Below are 27255 nucleotides of genomic sequence, written 5' to 3' on the forward strand. Positions count from 1 at the left end.
TGTGACTATTCCATTGGCCTTGGAGTAGCTAGATTTCTGATCATAGCCTTCTCTGACCTTGTAACCAAGCTCCACATTCCTCATCTGTAAGGACGGAAGTGATTTGTTGTGCACACCAAGGGGAAACCACATGTCTGATGTTTAAAAGAAAATGCAGAGGAAAGGGCACAGGGTAGATCTCCAGAGAGCACCAGCAAATGTCACGTGCTCTTTACAGGACACGCGCCCATTGTGCCTCTGTCCCTGTTTCCTCCTCTAAACTGGACAGGACAGCACCCTTTCCACAGCTTGTGTGGAGACTCATTTAGTTAATATAGTTTATGTGTGCTGTGTTCAGAATTCCTAATGTGTACCATCCCTCCTCTCCCATGCTGAGCTCAAAGTCTGGGTAAATGCTTGGATCCATTAAAAGAGAACTTTCAAGGACTTGAGGTTCTGAAGATGGAGTTTAAAGTTATTTCAGAGAGATGCTATCAAATCTGAGCAAGTTGTTATGGATTTTTTTTTCTGGGATAGCTTCCACCCCAACCCTAACATGACTCATCTTGAATGCCTGAGAGGACAGTTATCACCCAGGAGGCTCTGATCCACCTGACTTAAGCCCCTTCCAATATCTGCAGAAAAAGACTTAAGCACATGGCCCCAGTAGCTCCTAGCATAACAGAGCATCACTGTATCTCCACCTGGGCAGGTTGGGCACAGTCCTTTCCAGTCACTCTTCAGCTTTACCCAGTTAGTTGCTTCCAGGGACAGCTGACAGCCTTTTTTAGCCAAGCAGCTGCTCTCTGATACACAGTGTCCCTAATGCTCGAAGTCTGGTGGGTGATGACTGTTTTGCATCCCTATCAGCAGTGGGTAGATTAGAATCAACCAGTTCCTTTGATAGCCTCAGGATGTCTAGGGTCCCGTTCAAATCATTGCCATCATAACTCTAACCCTCAAGTCACAACACATTTATTATACATTTATTATATAATAATTTCCATTGCCTAGATCAATGGAAAGAGAAGAACACCTTCTAGTTGTAAGGAATTGATAACGTGGAGAAAATCACACACACACACACACACACACACACACACACACACACACACACACACGGAAAAGTTATATACTAAAGGATGGTTGTTGAGTGCTGTTCTCTGAGCGTAACAGCCATGGTCTTCTTCAGAGCAGCTGTGACTACTTGTGACTGTCGAGGTAGGGCCCACTGGGTGTGGATGTTCCCTCGTGGAAGGAGACTGTGAGGAAGGTCATCGAACCCTCCCTTGAGATTCCAGCCACCCCTCCTGAGCCTCTCAGCCAACTCTAAGTAGGTGCTAGAGTACACAGACTACGGGAAGGTAACAGAAGAATGAGGAAGACATCCATGCTGCCGTGAAAAGTTCAGGTGTGGTTGCTTTGAGACCTTCCATGCTGCTGGACTGGAAGTAACCCCTTACAGTAAGCTCAATAAACATTTGGTTCAAGACTGAGTTCGTTGGAATCCTCCTTTAGTTTTGTTGTTGGTACCCTATCTAGAAGGAGCGGGTGTCTCTCTAGGAAAATATCATGAAATAAGGACACACTGTCAAGCATCATAGACAGTGGCTTTTTTTTTTTTTTTAATCCTGAATTGTATTACTGTCACACTGGATATTTAGAAGATGGCTCTGGTAGATTTGAAGTGGAATAGTGTGATAACCAATATTACCCAGAGGGTGGGCAGGATGTGCACCCCTTATTACTTAGATAAAGGCAGCTGTCAAAAGACTTCTGCTTCAGGATGAAGGGTGTGGCTTAGACCCACATTTAAATTTTTTTTTTTTTTTTTTTTTTTACATTTTTGTTCAAGAATTGAACCCAAACAGGGCAGACGTCTATACAAAGATGCAGACATACCCCAGGTTCTCTACACTGTTGGTAGTGTCATGGATCTGTCTACTCACACTAGGACCTGTCTGCTACAATCCGTGTGTGTGTGTGTGTGTGTGTGTGTGTGTGTGTGTGTGTGTGTGTGTGTGTCCGTGGTTTTTGCCCTTCACGTTTTAAACTACTCATCATGCATGGAACTTGTCTGTCTAGCCCTGAATGGAGGGGGATGAAAACATTAGCCAACAAAGTAAGAAGAACGGACGAGGACCGCTTCTGGACCAAGTCGGGCGGCGGAGAGCCCAGGGCCAGGGGCAGCCAGAGGGAAGGAGCTCCTCCTTGGGGGCTTGGACCTGATCACAGCTCCCCCGCCCTGGGGCTCCTGGGCCGCAGAAGAGAAGGCGGTGCCTTGGGAAGGGGGACGTGGTGAAAGCAGAAGCAGCGCCCACTCCCGGAGAGGAGGAGGACTGGGGCTGGGCGGCTCCGAGGTCAGGGTGAGCTGGCCGCGGGAGTGGGGGAGAGCCCGGCTGCGCAGGGGCGCATGTGTCCCGCGCTCCCCGCTCCGTCTTGCAGGCCGGCCCAGGACACGAAGCCGGGAGAGGACTGGCGGAGAGGGTGGTGAGCCGGGAGTCCAGCTCGCCCTGCTCCCGGGAGCAAGCTGGGTCTTGGCGCTCGCTCTCTCTTGCCGGAGCCTGCCCCGAGCTGGGTGTGAGCCTGGCGTCACGTCAACGGAGCAGAGGCGGCCAGGCGGGGCGGAGTGCGCGTGCGCGGCTCGCGGGGCGTGGGAGCGGGCTCGGGGCGGCGGCGGGCACGCGCGCGCGCGCGTCCCCGGGCAGCCTGGGCGGCCGCTGCTGCCTGTAACTGCTCGCTGCGGCGCTGCTGCTCGCTGGTCGTTTCCCTGGAAGGCAGCGGAGGCGGCGGCGGCGGCGGCGGCGGTCGCTCCAGACACCTGCGGCGGCGGCGGCGACCCCCCGGCGGCGCGGAGATGTGGCCCTTGGTGGCGGCGCTGTTGCTGGGCTCCTGCTGCTGCGGTGAGTGGCTCGGGGATCCCGGCTCTCGGGCTGGTGCGCAGCACCCGGGCGCCCCCGCAGGAGTGTGGGCTGCACCCCCGCCGGTCAGGCGGCTCCGGGAGAAGAGCAGAGAGGAGAGGAGGAGAGAGAGAGGGTGGCGGGATGCGCGGGCCCTGCGTACCCCGAGCGCCACCGTGGGAGGGCCCCGCGGGGCATCGGCGCCCCTGCCTCCTCCCTCCCCTCCGCTGCTCTCCTTCCGTGGTCCCTTTTTTTTGCCCCCCCGGGGAGAGCGGGCTGTAGCTCCTCACTCTCCAGTGCGCACACGTAGGAAGACTGGGAACAACTGCAACTGTGCAAACCTGAACTGCGAAGAAAGCGAGGGGGGCAGCTGCCAGGGACCCCCCCCCTCCCCTCGTACCCCTCTCCCTTCTCGGTGCTTCCACGCAGCGTTTGGGGCTGACGGACTGGAGTGGGAGGACCGGGCCTCTTGTGATGAAGTGCGCATTTTTGGTGAAGTCGACCAGAAAGGCTTTTGCCCTACCGTGTAAGCACTGGAACAGAGGGGACGCGAGGAACCTAAGTTTCATTTCCCAACCAGCATTTTTCAAAGATTTTTTTTTTTTCTGGCCACGTATTTTGGTGGTTGTTGTGTTTTGAATCCTAAAAACAAGCTTCCTGGAAATACTTTCTCCTGACACCCCCGCTGCCGCCACCCCCTCCGCCAGCACTTTAATATATTCCTTATTTTTATTTTTTTCTCCTTTGAGGAAACGTTTTTTTTTTTTTTTTTTTTTTTAGAATTTACTCAGATGTTGCCAGTGGTTTGAAGACAGTAATAACAAATCAAAACACATATGCAGCAGACTGGTCCTTAGATGCCAGAGATGCACCCCACCTCCCCATCGTTTGTAAAGTATTTTTGCTGTTTATAAACGTGTACCTCCCCTGTAAAAAGCTGAGGAAAGAATAGGAATTTATGTGACCATATACTGCCCGCCAAGCTTCATATGCGTAGATTCCTCTGCGAACTTTTTTTTTTGTAAGATTCAGAACAGGCTTGAAGCAAGGATAACAGTAAATGTTAAATTTGCCTTAGGATGGTAAATTAATTCAACGTGAAACTGATGGTTAACCTCAGTGTGCCACTCATAAAGGCCGGCATCTGGGAGCTGTTTCCAAGATGCCCTTAATTCCCTGCTCACCACTTGCCCCTCCCCAAGCATCCTGCATGTTGTAGCTGGTGATAATAAAGATCTATGCTATCTAAATGGTCGGTGTTAGGTGTTCTCCGATTTCAGTCATCTTTACGGTGCTTGTTGCCATCCCTGTGATTGTAACATTGTTTTCAGGTACCTGTTGTATAATCAGAGAGCTTTCACATTGAGCCAGGTATAAATTTGTAACAAAATGCCACTAATTCAGACCATGGAGGATGAAGCTTGTTTGTCTGAAAAGTAAAAATATAAGCCAAATACTATGTTGTTTTGTTTTTAAAAAAAGCCTGACTTTCAAGTAGATTAAAAAACAAAACTGTTAGAAAGGTAGTTATGGTGATAGGAATTGTGTTAGGCCTTTGTTACCAATAGTTATGATTAATTAATGCTCATTTTGTCCAGTGTTAACACATTTGAATCTACAAGGAGTTGCAAAATTCAGAACTTGTACTAGGAAAAAAACCAGAAAACCCAAACCCAAAATACAGGCATTATGCTTTTGACTTGTTAGATATATGTAAATCAGGAAGTGAATGTTTGTCAAAGATAAAATAGACTTTTGTGTGTGTATCATATGTAGTAGGTTCAGAAGCACATGCATGAAAACATGCTCACAGTCTGAGAACACAAGCAGTCATGAAGGGACCCGGGAGACTAGATTTAGAATCTAGAATGAGTATGAAAGTCGTGGATTTTGAACGTTCATTCGTGCTGGAGTTGATTTTGTTTTCAGTTTCATTTATGATGAAATGGGCAGCCAGGGGCCATGTCTTTGTAATCTCTTCAGTTTCAGTGACCTCTGTGGTAAAAGGGGAGTGTGTGTGTGTGGGGGGGGCACTTCTAACACCCCCTTCAGCCAATTAAAACCCAGTGCAGCCCTCTGTAATGGTTTACAGGATATGAAATGAATGTCTATACCCCTCCCCTGGATGACCAGTGACACTTCCTTTAAGAGGATAGCAGTTTCTCAGTAGTCACTAAATAGTAAATACAACCTTCAGTAAATAATGTCAGTCATATCTACGAACCAATAATTTCTTTGATGGATGAATGATTTTTCTTTGTTCAAAGTGACTTCTAGAAGTCAGGCATGCACATGATTGGGTTAAAATGTTTTATTATCTAAATATAGCAATAATGTAGCTGCTCAGGTAAAAGTGTTTTCTTTCCTCTTGGAGAGCATGATTTTAAGGCAGAAGTTGCCATTTTAAAGGAATAAATGCCTCCGTGCATGCCCTTGTCTGTGGAGCTGCAGCAGCCTGGAGCAGCAACCTGCTCATGCACTGCATTAAATGTCTATATTGGGACCTTCCTACTGTCGCCCGGGTCTTGACAGATAGCTTAACTTCATCAGGAAAGTGCTCATAAAAGTTTGGAAGGCCATGTTCTGAAGGCAAAAGAGGGGTACCTCCCTCTCTCCATTGGTACATGTTCTAAACACAGAATCACTGAAATTCATGGTTTTTTTTTTTTTCAGCAGTGTGCTACCATTTGTAAAGAACTATTTTACCTGTCTTGGAGGTTTCTGTTGTTGTAGATTTTTTAGTTAAAATACAAAATGCTGCATTTTCATAGCCTGTGTCTCAGTCTAATACAATGCATACTCGATTAGAAAGTTACTTTCACTTTGCATATGAGTGCAGTTACTCTTTGGAAAAGGAACAAGAATAATTGTGGATTCAGTTTTGCTAAACTCGCTGTAGCGCAAAAGTAGGGAACAGAGCACCCAGCAAAAGCGGTTCTTACTTCCCTAGAGCAGTGGTTCTCAACCTTCCTCATGCTGCAACCCTTTAATACAGTTCCTCATATTGGGGTGACGCCCCCCCACCACCACCATAAAATTATTTTAGCTGCTACTTCCTAACTGTAATTTTTCTACTGTTAGGAATCGAAATGCAAATATCTGATATGCAGAATATCTGATACGTGCCCGCCCCCAAAGACATCACGACCCACAGGTTGAAAACCCGCTGTCCTACACAGAGACTCCAGATGTGGAGTTTTCCCTCCTTGTGGTTGGTTGCATGGAATTGAAATTGAAATGAGAGGCTCCACCCTTCTCTGAATATTTCACTCCATACCCATGGTGCACTGCACAGGATTTAGAGTCTGTTCAGCCTCCATATTTTGAGGTTGGGGAGGTCAAGAGAATTCATGTGCAAAACAAAAAATTCTTTTTCATTTTTAGCCAGTGTGAGCCTATGCTGCACTCCACTAAATACTCTACCAGACTCTTAAAGGCACATAGTCATATTTCAGGCTTCATACTTGTGTGCATCTTGGCAACTTACTGTGTGGTTTATAGAAAGGAAAAAAAAAACGTTTATCTTTCAGTGGCACTTGGCGCACTTCAGGTCATGATAAGGTCAGACTGCAGGATGTTACCAGCTTCAACCTGCCCTCACCCCTGTAATTCTAGGTTGACTAGTTCTGTTCTTGTAAGGACACTTGAAGGCCAGTGAATGGGGCAGGATTGCTTTGAGTCAGGCTGAATTAAGCCATGGGCTCCCCGCTGGACCCCTGACCTTTATTTTTAGCATCTACCAAGGAGAGCTTGGACTCTACCCTTCTCCCCTCCTGACTTCATTTTAGTCTCAGACCCAAGTTTTTCCTGCCAGAGGCCGGTTCTAAGGGCAGAGTTGTAGGGTTCCTTGCTGCCAGCTGGACGTCCATCATGGATGCATCAGTTGCCTCAGCAGCCATTGGGGCTTCTCAACCCATTCGTGAGCATCACTCCAAGCTGACAGTTCACTTCTTACTCCTCTGTGAAAAATGGTAGGGTGGTGTTCACCTCGCAGCTGCCCTCTGAACACTACTAAACCTAGCTTCATGGCCCCCTCTTTCAGATTGCCCCAAAGATGCACCGTTCACACCCCCAAGGGGATGACAGTCTCTCTACCCCTCCTTCATATCCACCACCTCGGAGACCTGTTCTCAGAGCTTATTCTTCAGTCTTACAGTCTAGATCTTGCCCTGGCCATGATTCCTTCCCCTTAGCTGGCAGCCATGACCAACTTTTACCTCATAATACAGAAGAAAAACCAAAGCCCGAGAAGATCCAAAAAATCCTTGCCCTTGTCCTCACCTCAACACTTGTTGGACGTTTCTCTCTGCTTTCTGACTGTGAGGTTTATTTAAAGGCTCGCAACTTCTGTCTTCTCTCACCTCCCGAGTGCAAGTTCCACGTGGTCCCACCAGTCCATTGGCATCCTTACATAGAAAGCAGCTGCTTTCCAGTCCTCGGCTGGTTTTTTTGAGTGTTTAACATCCGGGGTAGCATCTCCTTTGTCTGTATGAACCCTAACCCTGCCTTGACATCTGCCATGTTCGCATGGTGGCTTGCTTTGTTTGCTTCTCTTGCTTCTCTCTCTCCCTTGCCTTAGTCTCTCTGATTATTATCCCCATGAATATTGCCATTCCCAAGCTTATGCTCTCTGCTGTTGGCTTTACAAGGACCCTGTGTGGTCAGTCTTCTTTATGCCAACGATTTCAATGACCAGCGATGCCCTGCCGGATTCCCAAGTCTTTATAGCTCTGACCTTTCCTCTGAAACCCAAAGTCATAAATTCTGGGATCTGCTGGACATGGCCACTTCATTGACCCACTGGCGCTTTTGATGCTTAGACTGAAACCCTGAAAGGATAACTCCCCTACATCTTCCGCCTCTTTTCCATATAATTAATCTACAACCAGCTAGCTCCACCGACTATTTTAGTTTCCAATTTTCATTTTTCCTTTTTTATCTCCTCACCTCCCACATCTGACTTCTGTTGATTTTGCTGCTTTGATTTTTAATGCCAATTTTTTAGGCCTCCTTTCTCCTTGTCACTTACCTGGACTGTTTCAGTTCGTTCTTAGTGGGTCTCTCTTCTCCCCTTCCTGCCCCCAGTCCCCCTTTCACGGTGCTGTCAAGTGTTATCTTTCTTAAAGTTAAAATAAACCCGAGTTGAACTTTCTCTTGTCAAGTCTAAACTGTTCAACCTGACATTCAAGGAAGCCTTCGTGGATTTTCTCAGCCATCTTCCCAGTTGCCTTTCCTAGAGCTCACCTGAATTGTTCTGTTTCAGTTATTTTGTCCTTCTCTACACACTGTCTAGGTGGTTTAAGTCACATGTCCTTCCTTTCCCAACACATTCCTGCTCATGCTTAGGTCCCAGCTTTGGGATCTCCCTCCTAAGGCCATTCTTAAGCACACTCATGGGGCTTGTTTTGAGGAATTTTTCTATCCATATATGCAGTTGACTTGAGCTTTTTCTATGATAACATGCAGCTTTACAAATCCCCAGACAGGTTGACAGAAACATTGGGGATTCTTCTGACAGATGAAGAGTAATTCCTTTCCCTTATGACTTGTAAACTTCCCCTCCCTCCCTCCCTCTCTCCCTCCCTCCCTCCCTCTCTCCCTCCCTCCCTCCCTCCCTCTCTCCCTTCCTCCCTTCCTCCCTCCCTCCCTTCCTTCCTTCATTTTTTTTTAATATTTGCTTTAAAGTTTATGTTCGTAAGGAAGGTATTGAATCATTTCTGGATGCTTGCAAAGACCCTTAGGATACCAGTCAAGCCATCTTCCTGCCTTCTGAGAGTAATGGAAAGATATGTAAAACAGTACAGTGAGAGCATTTGAATAGGGAGCAAAGAGCAGTAAAAAACAGCACTTGAGTGATGGCTGGTAGCAGGCAGGGGGACAGGAATTGTCACCTCAATGATACTATGATAAGAGCACAGCTAAGTATGCGAAAGGTAATCCAGTGAGAGCCTCATGTCCGTCTTCTCATGAAATCTTCACACAATCTACAGCGAGTACTGCTGTTGATGCTTTGTAGATGAGAACACCGAAGTCCAAGAGTTAAGCCACTTGCTTCGGGTTCTACAGCTATGATGTAGGATCTGGCTGCAAGGTGGACGTGTGCTCTTAACCGCACCACACACTCTATGCCCAGAGAAGGATGTGGCCCTCCCTCTGCTGGGCGTCAGTATGTACTAAGGCATGTTTATAAGAACACATTTGCCTATTCATGGGGTTTCAGGAAGGTCATTGTTGATGGGAGACTACTTTGGAAATGAGAGTACAAGATGTCAAGCTGGAAAGCATCTCAGAGGACCTTGTTTGTTTTCCATGCTAACGTCCTTAGAATTTGGCTTGAGAACGAGGGTGGTGGGGTGTCACTGGGCAAAGGAGTACACATTTGCATTTAGAACAGTTATTTTGAGGACTGTGGAAAATGCATTGGCATTGGCATGGAACAGTATGGAAGATAGAGGCAGGGAGCCAGCTTGGAGGCCTGGCAGTGGTTCAAGGGATAAGGGTGAGGGTGTAATTCATTCATTTAAAACTATTGAATAGGTTAGCTTAACAAGATTCCTCTGTGGCTAAAGAAAGAGAGAGGAATATAACTTGATTTACGGGTCCAAGTCTGATTGACTAGTAAAATATTTTAGGGAGGTGAAGATTGGGAAATATAGTGTTATATAATTTTGGGACACCATTACTTTTTAACTGATTGCACAACAGACCGTTGAGTAAAGTGTACAGTTTAGAAGAAAGGTTGGGCCTGTCTGAGTAAGAAAATGTGCTGATTGCTAAACCTGTTGGAGTAAGGGGGAATACTTGGCAAGAGATTCCTGTCCATGAAACTCTTATGTCTTAGTTACTCTTCTATTGCTGTGATGGGGCACCATGACTAAGGCAGATAATTTTTAAAAAAAGAGTTTAGTTGGAGCTTGCTTACAGTTACAGAGGGTGATTCCATGGCCATCCTGGTGGGGAGCATGGTAGCAGTCTGCAGGCATGGCACTGGAGCAGCAGCTGAGAACTTGCATGCTGACATCAGGAGGTAGAGAAAGAATCAACTGGAATGGTTTGGGCTTTTGAAACCTCAAAGCCTATCCCCAGTGACACATCTCCAATAAGGAGGCCACACCTTCTAGTCCTTCCCAAACAGTTCCACCAACTAGGGACCAAGCTTTCAAACATAGGAGCCTATGGAGCCATTCTCATTAAAACCACCACACATTAGGAACACTAATATTTAGTAAGAGCCAAAGACTAGATTTTGAAAGGTAGAGCAGGGTGGAGAAAATTTTCTAATCAAAAGGATTATTAACGGCAGAGGGTCAAAGTAAGGAGAAAAAAAAATGAGGAACTGCTCCCTGGATGGAGTATTATAGAGAAGTCAAGACAAAATGAACCTTGTGAAGGAGATTATTCACATGAGGTCATTGGTAATTTGAGCAGGTATTGTAGTGATGGTAGAGTAATAGGGCACAGAGTGGCGTCCTGTTGACACAGAGTTTGGGAGCGCAATGAAGTCAAGAAATGCACACAGATCATTATCTTAGGGTGCTGGGAAAGAGAGATGAGCATGTGGGGCTTTTTAAATTTGGTGCATATATGCACAGTTATTAAAAGATAACTTAAACACTCCATAAATGGAATTAGAGGGTATGGAGGCTGGCAGCTTGTGAGTCTTCTAGATGATGGACTAGAGGCAGCCATTGAAACAAGCTCCAAGTGAAGGAATTCATTTCCAGAAGGGAGGAAAAAAAAAAAACCCTATGGATAATCGAGGCTGCAGGTAAGTGTATGTGGGAAGTGTTCTGAGCTTCTGGCTCCCTGGAAGGACTCAATGAAGGAGGAAGAGATGGCACCTGGAGAGTACAGGCTGAGAAGCAGAAGGCAAATCATTTCAGAGTCATCAAAAGGGGAGAGATTTTACAAGGGATGTCTATGAACGTTAGGGGCCCAGATGAGCAGTGAGTATAGGAAAATCTCCTGTTCTCCAGTAGCAATGTACATTTTCTTAGAAACCTGCTAGGCAGGTTCATTTTCTGCCCTCCATAGCACTCTGGTCATGCAAAAAGAGCCACACTTGTGATCTTGTGTTGTATAACCTGCGTATAGTCCCCAATATGAGAATACTAAGCACCTCAAGATAAGTCCCACTTTCTTTTTTCATTATCATATCCCTCCATCCTGTCAGTGTCTCATCTGGGTCATTCTTAACAACGACTGATTGAATGCCTTAAGTTTCTAAGCTGAGCACGTGTACTGTAACACATGGATCAGACCTCTGCCGCTGCACAGCTGTGCTCAAGACTGACTTGAGAGGTTTCCGTTGGCGCTGTGTTCATGCAAGTTGTGACATCCAGTACTTTTGGCATTTGATATAAATTAATCCTCCCAGATTATTTGGTAATTGGCCTGTAATTCTGGCGTCATCCTTGGCCAAGTCTCCATGCTCCGTAGAATAGACTGCTACAGTACAGCATCTCTTATCTATGTGAATTTTCTTATGTTCATTTTTTATGGCCATTTACTCTCCAGGTTAGCCGGTTTTTCCTCACTTTGCTATTCCATCAGGAGGCAATGGGCAATAGATAAAAGGCCCTATCAGATGATGTTACTTAGTGTTTTCAACAATGTGTTTTCACATAAAGAAGTTGAAGTTAACCTCTGGAGGGATATTTTGGGCTACTCTTGTTTACCAGTTCTTGGTGTGAAGGTTGCCTTGGTTAACCAGGTCAGATTTACTCTTCACTTTATTGACAGCAGTTATTCTGCATAAATTGCTTCAGCTAGAAAATGCTTTTACTGCAGGAAGTAATACAGTACAATGAATACCCTGTGTATTCCTTGAACTATTTCTATTCCAACAAGTTACAAAATTGTAGAGTGTTTGCCAGCTACCTCATTCTTACCTGGGGTCTTCTGGACAAAAAAAAAAAAAAAAAAAAAAAAAAAAAACTCACAGGATGACTGAGCCATTCACTTGTGTCTTCTGGTGAAGAATAATTTTGAAATGACTCATAGGAATATAATTTTTAAACTTTGAAATGATTCATGCTGCTATAAAATGGACATACATCAGAATTTTAATTTTAATCCTTAAGGAACAAATCAGAAATTAGACAGAATCACTTTTGAAGGCAAATTGGTAGAGCAGACACATTTATAGGCAAGCAAGAAAGCGGAAAGCGTTTATTAATGGAAGCAAAAATTGGTCAGTATTTTTGAAATGATGTTGTTTGGAACCTTCTTCCATGAGGCATAACTTGGCTACAGAACAAAAGGTCTATCTCTTTAGAAAAAATCTTGTCCGTGACCCTCAATTCCAATAACTTAGACAGTTGTGGATAGCCAAGTTGAAGTCAGTGGAAGCCAAGCCCGTCTTGAGTCTGAAGATTGCAGAAGATCTGTGACATAGCGACCAGAACCCACGGACAGGGTACACTGGGGACTTTGTCCATTTTAAAATCCCCACAGGTATTTTCTGATACTTGCTTTCCTTTGTAGTTGTGACATCACCCGCCCCACCCCCATCTCTCTTTGTTCAATATGGCTCCTCGCCCCGATGGCTCTTTCTCCAGGGAAATAACTCAAAACTCCAAGGGTGTAGAAAACATAATTGGACATTCAGGTTTGCCTGGAGCTTCCTAATATTTGGGTGGCTAAAAATCTAGAGAACTGGGGAAGGTGAGCCTTGAATGCCCCAAGGCTGCTTCAAGTGGCACATTGCCAGGAACATTGAGAAGGCCGGAGTCATTGCAGTAGATGGCACAGTGTCCAGTTTTATGCTGTTGCCCTGTGTTTGTGCAGCATGGTGTTGCTTAGGGAGCATTTCTTAGATGTTTTCTCCCATGGGGCTCCCTGGTATTCTAGGAAGCCACCCACCGTGTGCTCTGATCCTCCTTATTAAACCATGCTCTAGTAAAATGAATGACTACACCCCAGAGTGTGCCAGGCAGGGGACTGGTGCTTGAATTTTCTTCAACACAGTTCAGATTGTATTCCAGTGTATGCCCTTATATTCAACTGGGTGGGTATCTATTAATAATCACACTCTTACAGTAACATCTTATGCCCTTGATTTTATTTCTGGTTTACATAGAAGGAGGAAGTATTAAAGATTAACAGAGTTAATGTTTTATCTTCATTGGTACTTTGGGTTTTGAAGGAAAAGTCAACAAGCTACTTCGATAAGAGCTTTGATAAACGGCCAAGTTCTGTCATACAGTTGGAGTAACTCTGCATCTTGTTTCAGTTGAATGGTGAGCCATGCATTTACTCTGGCCACTCAGGCACCCAGGACAAGGCTGTTCCTGGTGCCTTACGCCATTGAGAAGAACCGATGAGTGTGCTCTACGCATTAGCAGCATCTGCTCCTGGTTTCTTCTTTCTTGGCTTTTTGAGTAGTTTATGGTTTATTGGAGGAAGAAATACCTGTAATCTACATTTCAGAATTGTTCTGTAGATTCAATGAAATGTCGGCGTAGGAAAATGCCATTCAATTGTGTGTAATCCGTTCTGAGACTTGCATACAAAATGTCTATCGCTCTTCCTTTTGCAGTGGGAAATAGCCACTGAGAACATTTTTTTTCCCCTCGTTAGTATTCTGAGACTTTCCATCCTCTTGGAAAGATAAGATTTGATTCATTCGAGTTGCTTTGTATATTAAAGTATAATAGAACTGGCCACTTTTTTTTTTTTGGTTATGCAGCCTGAGTGTAGAGATAAATTTCATATCACTTTAGCAAGTTCCATCTAGAAGTGTATAGAAGTTGAGCTTGAATATAATACTTAGTTTTTTCTTCAGAATGTTCCCACAGTAAGGCCAGCATTTTCCTACATATATCAGTAAGCAGATATGATTACTTGAGAACTTTCAATACTCCTTGCGTTTCCCAACACAGTTGGTGGATTTATCCCTCAAAAGCACGGTGATGTATACCTTGTATTATTAAGACCGAATAAAGAAAAGTTCCAGTCTGCCAGCTGGTGTGCAAATAACTTATGGCTGTTTTTCACCTTGTTCCTGTGCTGCTTGTATAAATGAACAGTTGAAGTATTTTTCTTTATCTTAAGGGTTTGTAATACACATAATATGATATGATATGATATGATATGATATGATATGATATGATATATAAAGATTATAATGAAATACCTTTGTGTCTGTTTTCCAGGTTCAGCTCAACTACTGTTTAGTGAAGTCAGATCTGTAGAATACACCCCGTGCAACGAGACTGTTGTCATCCCCTGCATCGTCCGCAATGTGGAGACGCAAAGCACCGAAGAAATGTACGTCAGGTGGAAGTTAAACAAAACATACATTTTCATCTATGACGGGAGCAAAAACAACTCGACTGTAGAGCCTAGCTTTGCCAGCGCGAAAATCTCCGTCTCAGGCTTACTGAAAGGCGATGCCTCTTTGAAAATGAGCAAGCATAACGCCGTCGTGGGAAACTACACGTGTGAAGTCACAGAGTTATCCAGGGAAGGCAAAACAGTGATAGAGTTGAAATACCGCATGGGTAAGTGATGCGGTCTGTCCGTTCGGAAGCCTGTGTTGAAGTTTGATGGCCACCGTGCGCGCGAGGGATACTGTGAGGTGGGACCTTGTGGAAGTCACTGTGAGGGATTAAGGCATTTCTCAGGCGGGTTGGGTGTGTCATCCAGTGAGAAAGCAAGCCTAATAGTCGTGTTTTTTGTCTCTTCCGGATACACACACACTCACTCTTGATTCTGCCCTTCCACTGTGTTGTAAGGTAGCACAGAGACCCTTACCAGAGGCTGGGCAGGTGCTAACACCATGCAGTGGAGCTTCTCGGTCCCAGAACTAGGAACCAAGTTACAACTGCTTATAGTTACAACCAAGTTACAACTCCGTTACAGCAGGAGAAAGCAGACTGAGTAAAACAGTAGGACTTACCTAAAGGCCTCCTGTGTCCTGATGAAACTGAAAGAATTAGAAAAAGAGCACAATAGTCACCAGATGGCTTGGTTCACATCTATTAGCCCCATCACTCAGGAGCAAGGCCAGCATCAGCTATATAACAAGTTTGAGGCCAGCCTGGGTAACAGGAGACCTCTTTTTAAAAACAGCAAAAAGTGGGGAGCAGAAAGAAGAAAAGTGAAATAGAAATTCTTTAGAACCGAAGAGCTGACCATTGATAAATGCTGACACACTGGTTGGTGGCTTCTAGGAGTTCTGTCTTGCTTACTTCTCTGCTCTTCCCAGAAACTCTGCTTGCTTCTCCTTCTCTTGTGTGTTGTGTGGCTCCCCATCTTGGTCGTACGACTCTTCCGTGGAGGTAATAGGCGGTTCTGTTTGTTGTCATCAAAGGTACTTCACCTGAGTCTGGTGGCCCAAGACTGATCTCAGCACTACAGAGGCTGAGGCAGGAGGATTGCTACAAATTTGAGGCCAGCCTGGACTATATAGTGAGTTTCAGACAACCCAGAGCTCCAGGTCATGACCCCGCATCACCAAACCAAGATCATTTTTTTGCAAAAAAAAAATGTACTTTTTTAGTATTCGATGAATTTGTGTAGTTCCTCCTGGTTATTTCGTCTTTTTGTGGTCTTATAGACGTCAACTGTTGCCAAGGATCAGACTGTTCTAACCACACTACCCCGGCAGGGGACGAGAAGGAGAAAGGAGGTTGCAAATTAGGTAATCATGCTGATTCCTGAGGGCTTCTGTGGCCCACCCTACCACACTTGCCAGCACACTGGGGAAGTGGGGATCCACCTAACCGAACTGAATTCAGTCTTGGTGATAGAGCCATGAAAAAGTCTCTTTTCATGAATGGTTTGGTGAGTCATGGACAGCATCGCTGTTATCTGAAGTAAACATTCTCCTTTCTTTTCTATTTTTTTTGTTTGTTTTTTGATGTGCTGGCTGATTTAAAAAAAAAAAAAACATACATAGAGTCCTAACAGTTTTAAAGAGTGCACCTTGAACTCTATTTAAACCACCAGCTGTATTACTGATCTCAGGCTTGATGACACTTTGAGAACCAGCTCTGGGTGGGATCAGGGCGGCTAAATTAGGTCAGCCACTTCCCATCTGTTCTCGCTTTTCAAATGACAAAACTGTCTGGTAGCAGATTGGGAGGGGAGGTTGGCTTGATTAACTATTCTGACGTAGGATTAGAGATCAGGCCGCCTGACTTACACACCCTCTTCAGGACTCACTGTTCACCTGTACCACGGTGGATGATACTTCCCGGAGACCAAGCTGCGTGTCTCCAAAATGAGGATGGAAATCTTGTTTTCTTGGGGTGTTTATTCTGTGTGTTTTCATCGTGCTGTCTGGAAGTCTGCTCAGGAGGGAGGGGATGGCTTAGGAGGCAAGAAGAACTTGGAAGATCCTTCTGTCAGAATCTCACACATATTGTTACTTTGCGATTGATGTTAATTTGGGTTAAAGGGCTTTCTTTTTAAATGTCTGTCTTTCAGTCAGTCAGTCAGCAGTGTGCATAGGAAGAGGTCATCCAATACCTAGTTGGAGGCTTTCTGAGAGAGTGGATAGGTTCGTGGGAGTAAAAGAGCCAGACAGACATAGAACAGCGACTTTCGAGGTAATGTGGGTCACTGAGAAGAAAATTGATAAAACCCATGAGCTTGAGACTGAAACAGCCAGAAATGGAATGAAGGGAAGTGGGAAGGGGATCCCAGCATCTGAGGTGGAGACATAGTTTATTTTGTGTGTAATTGTCTTATCCTTGATTTCAAAATACCCCCACAGAACATAGAGACAGGCTTTGTCTTGTGCCATTAAGAGGAGAAAATTTTGTTGTAGGGAATGTAAAAATTCTACCAGAAGCTTGATGTTTCTCATTTTTTTTTTACCTATTTTAAAAATGCATACACACACACACACACACACACACACACACACACACACATATGTAAAGAGCTAGCATTACATGGGAAGAATCAGAGACAGAGAAGTTCTTGCACCCTCAATTCAGCCTCGCACAGTGGTTGCATCTTAGGTTGCTGTGCCATGGTATCAGAACCAGGAAGTCCACAGTTGTCCCATGTACACGAGGTTTTTCTCTCCTTTCGTCACACTTTGCTAATCACTGTTGTGATTGCAGTTTGGAGCTGGTCTGCCGGCACAGCACCCTAGGGCTAGCCCTTCCATCTCTCACCACACTTTCCATCACTCCTGACTGGCAGGCACTCACGGTGTCATCCACATCTATGACTTGGTCAGTTCAGTAAAAGTTTATCACTGGAATGGTTAACAGATGATCTTTGAAGGTGCGCCCACCTTCTGTGAGACATTGGGATCCTCTTCAGTTTGGGATTACCCATGTAGTGTATGCCTAGTTTTTAATGAAACCACGAACAGGTTTCCAGAGTTGGTGTTCCCTTCACGCTGTGGTCAGCAGCATGAGTGGCCTCATGTCTCTGCATCTTTGCTGGGATCTGGTGCCGCTGTTTTGCAACATTTTCCCTTTTTTTAAAAATCGTGGAGGTTCTTAGTTTTTAAATTAGCATACAAGATAATTAAATATCATCATGGCACTTTCAAGAGTGTGTTTTAGTAGATTCTCTTACCCCCTCATATCCCTACCCCTATTACGTCTGATCTCTTTGTAACTACCCCCCCCTCCCGAGTCTCTTTACATTTCTCATGTCCCCTGTGTCCTTTTGCCTACTCCCCATCCTTTCTAATCACCTGTTTGTATCATTTTTTTCTTTTGTAGCATCTTAGGCTTTACCTACATTTATACCCATATACCTCACCACACACACAAATCAGACTAGGATCTGCATTGGAAAAAGAACGTGGTTTTTTTTTTTTTTTTTTTTTTTTTTTTTTTTTTTTTTTTTTTTTTTTTTTGTGTCTCTCCAGAACCATTGATTTTTCTACAAGCCTCTCTGTTTTATATTTTACAGCTGAATAAAATCTTATTGTGTATATGTACCATGTTTTTATTATCTATTCATTATTCATTTAGGCTGGTTCCATTTCCTTGCTATTGGGAGTAGTAGTGCAGTAATAACAATATACAAGTGTCTCTGAGGTAGGATATGCAGTCATTCGGATATATGTCTAAGAGTTACAGTATAGTTGGGTCATACAATAGTTCTTTATTCAAATACTTTGAGAAACTTCCGTGTTTATTTCCATAACGACCATACTTGTTCCAACCCCCACCAGAAGTGATTACGGTTTCCTCTTTCCCTGCATCCTTATGAGTATCTGTTGTGAGACAGCTTGATGATAGCCATTCTGACTAGGATGAGGTGGTATCTCAGAGTAGCTTTAATTTGCAATTCCCTGATGACTAAGGATATTGGACAGTTTAGAATACTGGTTGGCCATTTGTGTTTCTTCTTTTAAAAACTGTTCATTTAATAACCTACTTATTGATTGGCAGGTTTTTAACTCTTTAGTTTTCACTCTGTAAATTTTGATATTGGCCCCCAACATGAAGGATAGCTGTTACAGATCTTCTCCCATCCTGTAGGCTGGCTGTTTCCTCGGCTGGTAGTTTTCTTTTACTGTACAGAAACTTGAATGGTCTGTAGTTCCATCTGTTGATTTTTGAGCTGCTTCTTGGACTATTAGTGATCTGTTCAGAAAGTTCTTACCTAAACTTTTATCTTGAAATGTATCCCCTATATTTCTCTCTAACAGTTTCAGTGTTTTAGCTTTGAAATTAAGGTCTTCGATCCACTTCTAGCCAAATTTTGTTCTGGGTTAGTGAAGTGGATCTGAAGATTCTATAGGAAGATAACCACTCTTTTGAATAGGCCGTCTTTCTTTCTTTCTTTTTTTCAGCTGAATATGTTGGCACCTTTGCTGGTTTCTTTGTTCTGCTCCACTGGTCTCCCTGTCCGCTGTGTCCGTTGTCTTTGTCACCATGTCTCTGTAGTAGGGTGTGAAGTCATAACCACAACCCAGCTGTGCCCTCCTTCCTAGGACCGTGTGGCCGTTTGTAGTCTTCTGTAGCTCCGTGTGGACTCTCAGAGTGTTCTTTTCTAGTCCTTTGAAGAACAGCCTCAGGTTTTGATGGGAGTCGCATTGAATCTGTAAATTACTTTTGATAATACAGACATTTTCATGATACTAATTTCATCACGCCAAGAGTACGGAATGGTCTTTCCATCATCTAGTCTTTTCTTTGGTGTCCTTTGTCAATGTTTTGAAGTTTTCATTGTTGATGTTTTTCACTCTCTTGATTAGTTTTATTCCTAACCATATTGAATGACAGAGTGACATATTTTTCTTAATTTCTTTCTCTCTGAGTTCACTGTAGGAATTTGTTAAGGCTACTGATTTTTGTATATTTATTTTGTACCTTACAACTTTACTACAAGTGTTTATTAAATCTAACAATTTTATGATAGATTCTATAAGGCCTTTCGAATCTAGCTTCATGCCATTTGCAAATGGGGATAGACTGACCTCTTCCTTTCCCATGTTTATTCCTTTCATGTCTTTCTCCTGTCTCATTGCTAAAACTCCTAGCACCACATTGAATTAGAACAGTGAAGTGGGCAATACTGTCTCGTTCCTGATTTTAGAGAAAAATGCTCTCAATTTTTCCCTGTTTACTATAATGTTAGTTCTAGATTTGTATATGTGCCGTGTGTGTGTGTGTGTGTGTGTGTGTGTGTGTGTGTGTGTGTGTGTGTGTTCTTAATGTCTTCAGGACTTTTTACCGTGAAAGCATGCTGAAATTAGTTATCTTTCTGCATCTTTTGACATGATGATATATTCACTGTCCTTAAGTTTACTTATATACTGTACACTTATGATTTATGTGCATTGAACCACCCTTGCATCCCTTGGATGAAGCCCACTTGGTCATGATGTAGGAGCTTCTTAATGTGTTCTTGACTTTCAGAAATTTGAAGTTTTGTATTTAAGTTCCTCAGGGAAATTTTTCTGTAATTTTCTTTTTTCTTTTTTTTATGTCTTTGATACCAGAATAATAATGACTTCATAGGATGAATTTAGTAGTGTTCCTTCCCTTTCTATTCTGTGGAACAAATTGAGGACTATTGGAATTAGATCTTCTTTGAAAATTGATAGAATTCAGCAGTGACCCCAAGTTATCCTGGGCTTTTCTTTGTAGAGAGACTTTTGATTACAGTTTCAATCTCATTACTTGTAATGGGTCTATTTAAGTTACTTATATCTTCTGTCTTTAATCTTCACAGATAATATGCATTTAGAAATTCATCTATTTCTTTTAGATTTTTCTAGCTTTTTGGAGTATATGTTCTCAAAACATTCTTTAATGATGTTCTGGATTTCACTAGAATCTGTTTTAATATCTTTCTCCTATCTAATTTGATTGATATGGGTCTGTTCCCTCTTCATTTTTGTCAGTTTTGCTAGAGGTTTATCAATTTCACTAACTTTTTCAAAGAACCACGACTTTGATTGACATTGGATATTGCTCTTTTAATCCCTATATCATTACTTTCTTCCACAATCTTCCTTGTTTTCCATCTTCTTTGTGTTTGAGGTTATCCTCTTGCTTGTTTAGAGCCTTGAGGTGCATTGTTGTGTTTTTTGAGATGTTTCTAGCTTGCTAATGTCAGTGCTTATCACTGTGTACAAGGTAGTCTTGGGACTGACTGTCTTGTCTGTGTCTGAAGGTTCTGAGAGGTTGTATTTTCATTTTCATTTGACTGTAGGGATTTCTAAATTTCCTCCCTGGTCTGAAAATTCGTTGTCTCTGACTATTTTTGTAGTTTCTCTTCCTGTTGATTATTACTTTTATTTCCTGGTTATCTGATAAGAGACAAGAATTATCACAGGTTTTATTGTTGTTGTTGTTAAAAGTTTGATTTGTGACCTATTATGTAATCATTTGGGGAGATAATTTCACATGTTGCTCAGAATGTACATTCCTTTTCTGTTGGATGGAATAGTCTGTGTGTGTCGGTTAAATCTGAAATTTCTGTGCTTAGTTTTAGTTTGGAAGACCTGTCTAACTATGACAATGTGATTTAAAGTATACTGCTACTATATTAGGACTTATGTGGCCTTTTATGCCTTTTAGTGTTTGTCTTATGAAATTGGGGGTTCTGGTTTTTGATACATAAATGTGTATAATTGTTATAACTTCTTGATGGGTTGCCCCCTTCATTAATATCTATTTTTCTCTATCACTTCTGGTTAGTTTTTATTTGGAGTCCTCTTTATCATGTGTAAGGATCGCTGTGCTTCCTTGTTTCTAGATCCTGCTTGCCTGCTAATTTGTTCTCCATAACTCTGATAATCTGTTTCTGACCTTTTTTGCGAGCTGTGTGAAGGCTTTTTTTCCTCCCTTGGGATACAATAGATAATAGGTTCTTGTTTTTTAATCCATTTGGGTAGTCTGAATCTTTTTGTTAGTGAGTTGAGGCCATTAATAGTTAAAGTTATTACTGAAAAGAGGTCTCTATTTCCTAAGAATTTGTTAGATGATGTTCTGTGGTGCTCTATTATTGGCATTTCTTTCCCTTCCTTCCTCTTGTTAGTTTTGGGAGGTTGCTGTATTCCATGTAGTTAATTCTCTCCTCTTCCTTGCTCATCTTTTCCTTTCATAGAGCATGTATTTTCATGTGTTCTTTTAAAGGGAGGCTGCCTTTCTTATTTTTCCCTATGTAGTCTTCCTTTAAGAATATTCAGCAATACTGACATTGTTGGCATTAATTGCCTTAATTTTTGTTTGTCTTGAAATCTCTTTATCCATTGATTTTAAAATATAACTTTGCTAGGTATACGATTCTTGGCTCACAGTTACTTCTAGAACTTAAAATTTAGCAATTTTAGCCCTTTTTGGCTCTTAGGGTTTCTGAGAAAAGGTCTGAGGTTATTCCAGTATTCCCATCATCAGATTCTAGTTGGTCTTTTTCTCGTACTGTTTTTAGTGTTGCTTCATCACTTGTACTTTTGACATCGTGACTGCGATGCGTCATGGAGAGGCTCTTCACTGGTCATGTCTTCTTGGAATTCTACATGCCTCTTGTGTTTGGATGTTCATTCTCTAGGTTTCATAAATTTTCTTCTATAAAACCTTCTCCATTAACTAGTCTGCCTGTTACGTTTGGCTTTCTCTCTGTTCCTGCAAAGTTCACTGTGAACTTTGGGGGTGTGCTCTCTTGAATGTATCCCAGACTGCTTGGAAATATTAGTCATATCCCTTAATCTTTTCCCTTATGTGTCTTACCATGTTATTGCCTGTGCTTTGTCTTAATCTATGAGAATCATTCTTCTGAGTAGTCTTGTCTGTCTGATGCTTTCTGGTGTGGTTTCTGTTGGACCATGTCTTTCTTTTCCATTGTTCAGTTTGGTGCTTTGTCAGTCTTTTGTTTCCTTGCTGAGTTTGTCCTCCATTTGTTGCACTTTCTCCTCCAATTTACTGTTTTGTTCACAATAGAGATTATCTTGCAAAAGTCTTGGGTAGATTCCTTAGACTGTGCTGTAGTTTGTTTGTATTTTTATGTCATAATTCATTCTTTTGAAAAGTAACTCTGAATTATTTTTAGACATTTCAAATGTCAATGTGATTTTGGATCCCATTATAGATGATTGGTAGGTTGGGATGCATTGTGGTGGGTAGTTGTATAATGTTATTCTTCTTTCTTTGTCATATTTTGTTCATTGCTAGGATCGATTGGTCTTAAAGTTTTAATTCTTTCTTCCAATTCTGTTTGGATGTTTTGTTTTCTGTGAGTCTTCCTAGAAGGAGGTCTGCATGAAGTTCACCCATGGAGACTGGTCATATATGATGTTGATTCTCAGATGGCGTTGCTGAGATGATCTGGGATTGTCTGGATGATAGCAGGATCACTCATGGGGCCATACACTGATCACCAAGCTAACCACATCTATTAAACTTGCTTGTCTCAATGTGAACTCTGTAAACTGTTGGGGGCTGGAGTCAGAATCCCAGTTGTACATTATTGTAGCTAAAGGCTTAGAACAACTAGAGCCAAAGGCTTGGTCCCCTGATAAACACTGAAGCCAAAGATTCAGTCAGGAATGTTGAATTAAAAGCCTCAGCTAAGCAATGAAATTTGGGGCTTTTGGCATTGATATCCAGGTATCGGCAAATTTTATAGTTCACATACAGAACATTTTTTACTATAGCATTCTCATACTTTTATACTGTTGTTCCATTTTCTTTTTCTACTCTTCACTCTTTGGGGGCCTGCCACCCAGCTCCCAAATAAATACAGGGAGTCTTATTCTTACTTATGAATGCCTGGCCTTAGTTTGGCTTGTTTCTAGCCAGCTTTTCTTAAATTATCCTGTCTACTTTTTACCTCTGGGTTTTTACCCTTTTCCATTTCTGTATATCTTTTCTTTTCTTCTTATTCCATGTCTGACTGTGTGGCTGGGTGGCTGGCCCCACACATCCCCCTCTCCTTCTTTTCCTCGGTCCTCCCTCTTTTCTTTTTCTCCTATTTATTCTCTGTGCCTGCCAGCCTCGCCTGTCCCTCTCCTGCCTAGCTATTGGCCATTCGGCTCTTTATTAGATCAATCAGGTGTTTTAGGCAGGCAGAGTAACACAGCTTTGCAGAGCTCAACAAATGCAACATAAAGGAATGCAACACACCTTTGCATCATTAAACAAATGTTCCACAGTATAAATGAATGTAACACATCTTAAGTTAATATTCCACAACATTATACTTTATTCTTATTTGCCCCCTTACTGTTCTCCCCCGACTTCAACCTCCTCTTGCTGGTGCATTTCCTCCCCGCAGCTGGTCTCTATTTCTGCTTTCATGTGACATGTAGTCCGTCATCCTCTTCTTTTAATACCTCTCTCTTCTTTTAAACCAATTTCTCCCTTCTCATCGTCTTCTGTTTTCTTGTTTTACATATACATATTTATTTATTTACAAATATATGTGAATCTATGTAAATCAAAAGAGTATGGCTTTTTTCACTTAACAATGATCCCCAGTTCTAATTTCCCACAGATGTCATAATTTTATTCTTCCTTACAGCCGAATAAAACTCCCATTTTGTGTATGTGTATACACACACACACACACACACACACACACACACACACACACACACGTTTCCATCTGTTGATGGACATGCAGACTACTTCCTCAGCTTGGTTATTGTGAGTAGTGCAACAATACACGAATCCTTCTTGCTTACTTAGAACTGGTATAGACAGATCTTATAGTTTTTGGAGGGACATAATTTACTGATTTCCATTGTGCCTGTGACAGGATTGTATGTCACCAGCCATGTATAAAGGCTCTATTTTGCCTACATCCTTACCAGTATTTATTGTCTGTTTTCCTAATGGTAGCCATTGTAGCTAGAATGAGATGGAATCTCAAAGCTAAGGATATTTAACAATTCTTCAAGTGCTCTTTGATTTTTTGGGGGGAGGGGGTCATTCTTCCTCTAAAACTGTTTGGGTCTGAAACTCATTTGCTAAGTGGTTGATTTGGGATGATTTGTTGATTGGATGATTTCTCTTTCTGAGAACTCTGTTCAGGTCAGTAGCCCCTTTGCTGACAAGCTGAATTGGGAACTTTTTAGTGTTTAATTTTTGGAATTATTTATAGGTTCTAGGCGATAATCCTCTGTCCAGTTTGTATCTGCAAAAGATATTCTCTCATCCTGTGGGTTGACTCTGTGTTCTTGGAGCCATTTTTGAGTGGGAGAAAAAGTCAATAAAATAAACCCTGGCATACAAAATTATTTGGGGGAGAATATATATTTGTTATTACAGAGATGCTTGTTTTTGTGGATGTGGAGATTTAGGTACTAGAAATCATTTTTACTGTGTTATGCTTTTTTTGCAAATGTAAGCATAAATGAGAAAGAGAAATTGTCCAGGATGTAATTGAATTCTACTCAGTAGAGCACAGGTAATGGTGACTATTTGTTGCTTTGGAGCACAGGGCCTGACTATCTGTAAACACTGGATGGCATTCATGTGTTTCTAGGCCAGTGCCTCAGGACTTGAGTTTAGAGACAGCTTTTTGTTTTCATCATTTGCCAACATACAAAAACTTAAGAGACTCAGCTTACCTGATCTTCAGGGTCTTTTAAAATATTTTTTTTATTTATATATCTCAAATGTAGTAGTGGGTTTCATTATGATGTTTTCGTACATGTATATTCACCCCCATTACCCTCTCTGTCCTCCCATTCCCAGTGATCTCCATTCTTCTCCCCAAGTGGTCCCCCATCTACGTCCATGGCCCTTTTTAGTATGTGTATGTGCTACAATGGCTTTTATTAAGGTTGCTTCTAGAAACATGAGTGACTCGTTACTTACAAGAGCAGGACCATCCTACCAGTGTCTAGACTCTGAGGAGGGGTGCACACCTGAGTCATGAAGTCTTGAGTGAATGTGTGCTGTTGACATGGTCATGGCCGTGTCAAGGTCCGTAGCCTCAGGCCCATAGGAAAATGGCAAAGCCTTCCACCACCCTTGGGGGGTGAAGCCCAGAGTAATGGCAAAGCCTTCATCAGATGCGGGTGGTGTGTGCAGAAAATGCCCACCATAGCTTCCTCCTCTCCTCCTGATATATTACAGCCTGAAGACTGCTCTCCTTATGGAGACTGCTCCTACCCAGGTTAGCTAAACCTACCTCCTTGTTTATCTGTGTGTAATAGCACTGCCTTTTTGTTTAGTTGCATAAAGTAAACATTCTGAGCTTCCAGAGTCCTGAGGTTTCTCCATCAGAGAGCCAGCCCATTCCACCCAACTCCAACTTGTCTGTTTTGTCTGTCTCTGTGTGTTTGTCTTTTCTTCATTCCCTTGACACCCCAGTCAGGTCAAATCCCTGAGATCATGCAAGGATGTGACACAGACCACTGAAGAGAGTGTCCCTCCCCCGACCCCAGCAGCCATTACCTGCCTGTAGGTTCTCCGAGAGGGGCGGGACCTTGTGAGTCCCTCTCCCCTCCACAACAGGACATTGACAGCTCCAGTCTTGTGTGGATCCTTGCGCAGGGAATCATAGCCTCTGTGAGTTCAGTAGAACAATGGCCCTGTCATGCTTAGAAGACAGCACGCCACAATGCTAGGCCCTGTCCTCAGGCTCTTCAATTACTTTTATTCCCTCTTCTGAGATGGCATCTGAGCTTTGGAGATGATGCTACAGTGTCCCATTTATGGCTGAGCATTCAGTAGTCACACACACTCTCGAAATCTTTGGTTCTTAATTTTTTTTTCATCAGCAAAATGAGGGTGCTGTCTCCATCACAGGAATATCTGAGTTAGAAATAAGGTTTCTCCTTAGCAAAGTTTTGTTGGGTACTGAGTGTGGGTCGGGAGCTGAGGAGAGCAGTACGGATTCAGTGATGAGAAAGATGCTACTTCAAAGTTGTGGGTAGTCATTGACAGGAGAGGAGTGACCTCCCGTTTATCTGGGTGCATCCCAGATGCATTATTTATGTCATGTACTTTGCCCAGAACTCCAGGACACAGATGTATGTGTTCTGTACTCTTCTCAGTACAGAAAGCAAATGAGATTCAAGGAGTGTGGCCAAAGCTCGATCACACGTCCCGGATTTTAACCTCGATTTCCCTGGCTTGAAACATGCCATAATCCGTGATTACTATGAAAATATTTTATAAATATGCAAGCAGTCATACTTAAAGTTAGCTATTGATGCTTCTATTATCAGCGGGACAGAAAACTCAGAATAACTATTTGCGCTAGGGACCTAAGTGATTTGGATTTTGTGTTTAAAGGTCAGCCTCACACTGTTGTCAATTCTGACCCCATCAACATGCTACAGACTTGGTTCACGGTGGTGACAGGAAGGTACCTCAGGGTTCTTTTGTTAGGTGCGTAGTGCTGGATAACAAATGGCCACAGGCCCTGAAGCTTCAAGCAACACACATTTAGTAGTTAACAGTTCTGTAGTTCTGATCCTAATGTGACCATGCCCTACGCTCAGTTCTATGACTAAAATCAAGATATTGGCCACAGTATGTTTTCATTGGCATTTGTGATCCTGTTCCAAGCTCACGTAATTGCCGCAGAAGTCAGGTCCTTGACATAGCAAGCCTGAGGTCCTGACCCGGCTGGGTGTCTGCCAAGGGTAGGTGTCTTCCCTCCGTTCCTGCAGCTTCACCTATTCTTTGCCTTGTGGCCATGCTCATGTGCAAAGTCAGGGAAAGGGACTCCATCCCTTGAATCCCTCCACTATGTAGAACTTACCTTTCCAGGAAGAGCCCAGGGCCCTTGAAGAATCATCTGATTGGACCAATTTCTGGCCTTCAAGGATAACCTCCCACCCATCCTTCATGTCAGCCGACTGGCATCCTAATTGTCTCAGCAAACTTCCTTTTCTAGTTGTAATTGTCATAGGAAATCTGAGGTGTTCAGTCTTACATGCAGAGAGAGAGAACTGCATGGGCTAGTGCTGTCAGGGCTTTGGGAGCTC

At 42.9% G+C, this 27255-nt stretch overlaps 1 protein-coding gene across 11 annotated transcripts in view; it reads left to right on the forward strand.

The window, feature by feature from the left end:
• Nucleotides 1–2571: 2571 nt before the first annotated feature.
• The window catches only part of Cd47 (CD47 molecule), a 53514-nt gene continuing 28830 nt past the window's right edge, over nucleotides 2572–27255 (forward strand). For 5 of the 11 annotated variants that reach the window (XR_001580042.3, XM_016008265.3, XM_016008263.3 and 2 more), the window contains exons 1-3: nucleotides 2684–2882; nucleotides 14036–14383; nucleotides 15442–15525. Coding sequence is in view for 9 of the 11 variants with exons in the window: in XM_016008265.3 (XP_015863751.1) it covers nucleotides 2837–2882; nucleotides 14036–14383; nucleotides 15442–15525 (478 nt within the window). In the remaining 2 variants the exon portion in view is untranslated. Of the gene's footprint in view, nucleotides 2883–14035; nucleotides 14384–15441; nucleotides 15526–27255 lie in introns of all 11 variants that reach the window. The other 6 variants (XM_076548962.1, XM_076548961.1, XR_013043762.1 and 3 more) reach the window with 4 other exon arrangements.

This window comes from Peromyscus maniculatus, chromosome 12 (genome assembly GCF_049852395.1).
Source record: "Peromyscus maniculatus bairdii isolate BWxNUB_F1_BW_parent chromosome 12, HU_Pman_BW_mat_3.1, whole genome shotgun sequence".
Lineage (NCBI taxonomy): Eukaryota > Metazoa > Chordata > Mammalia > Rodentia > Cricetidae > Peromyscus > Peromyscus maniculatus.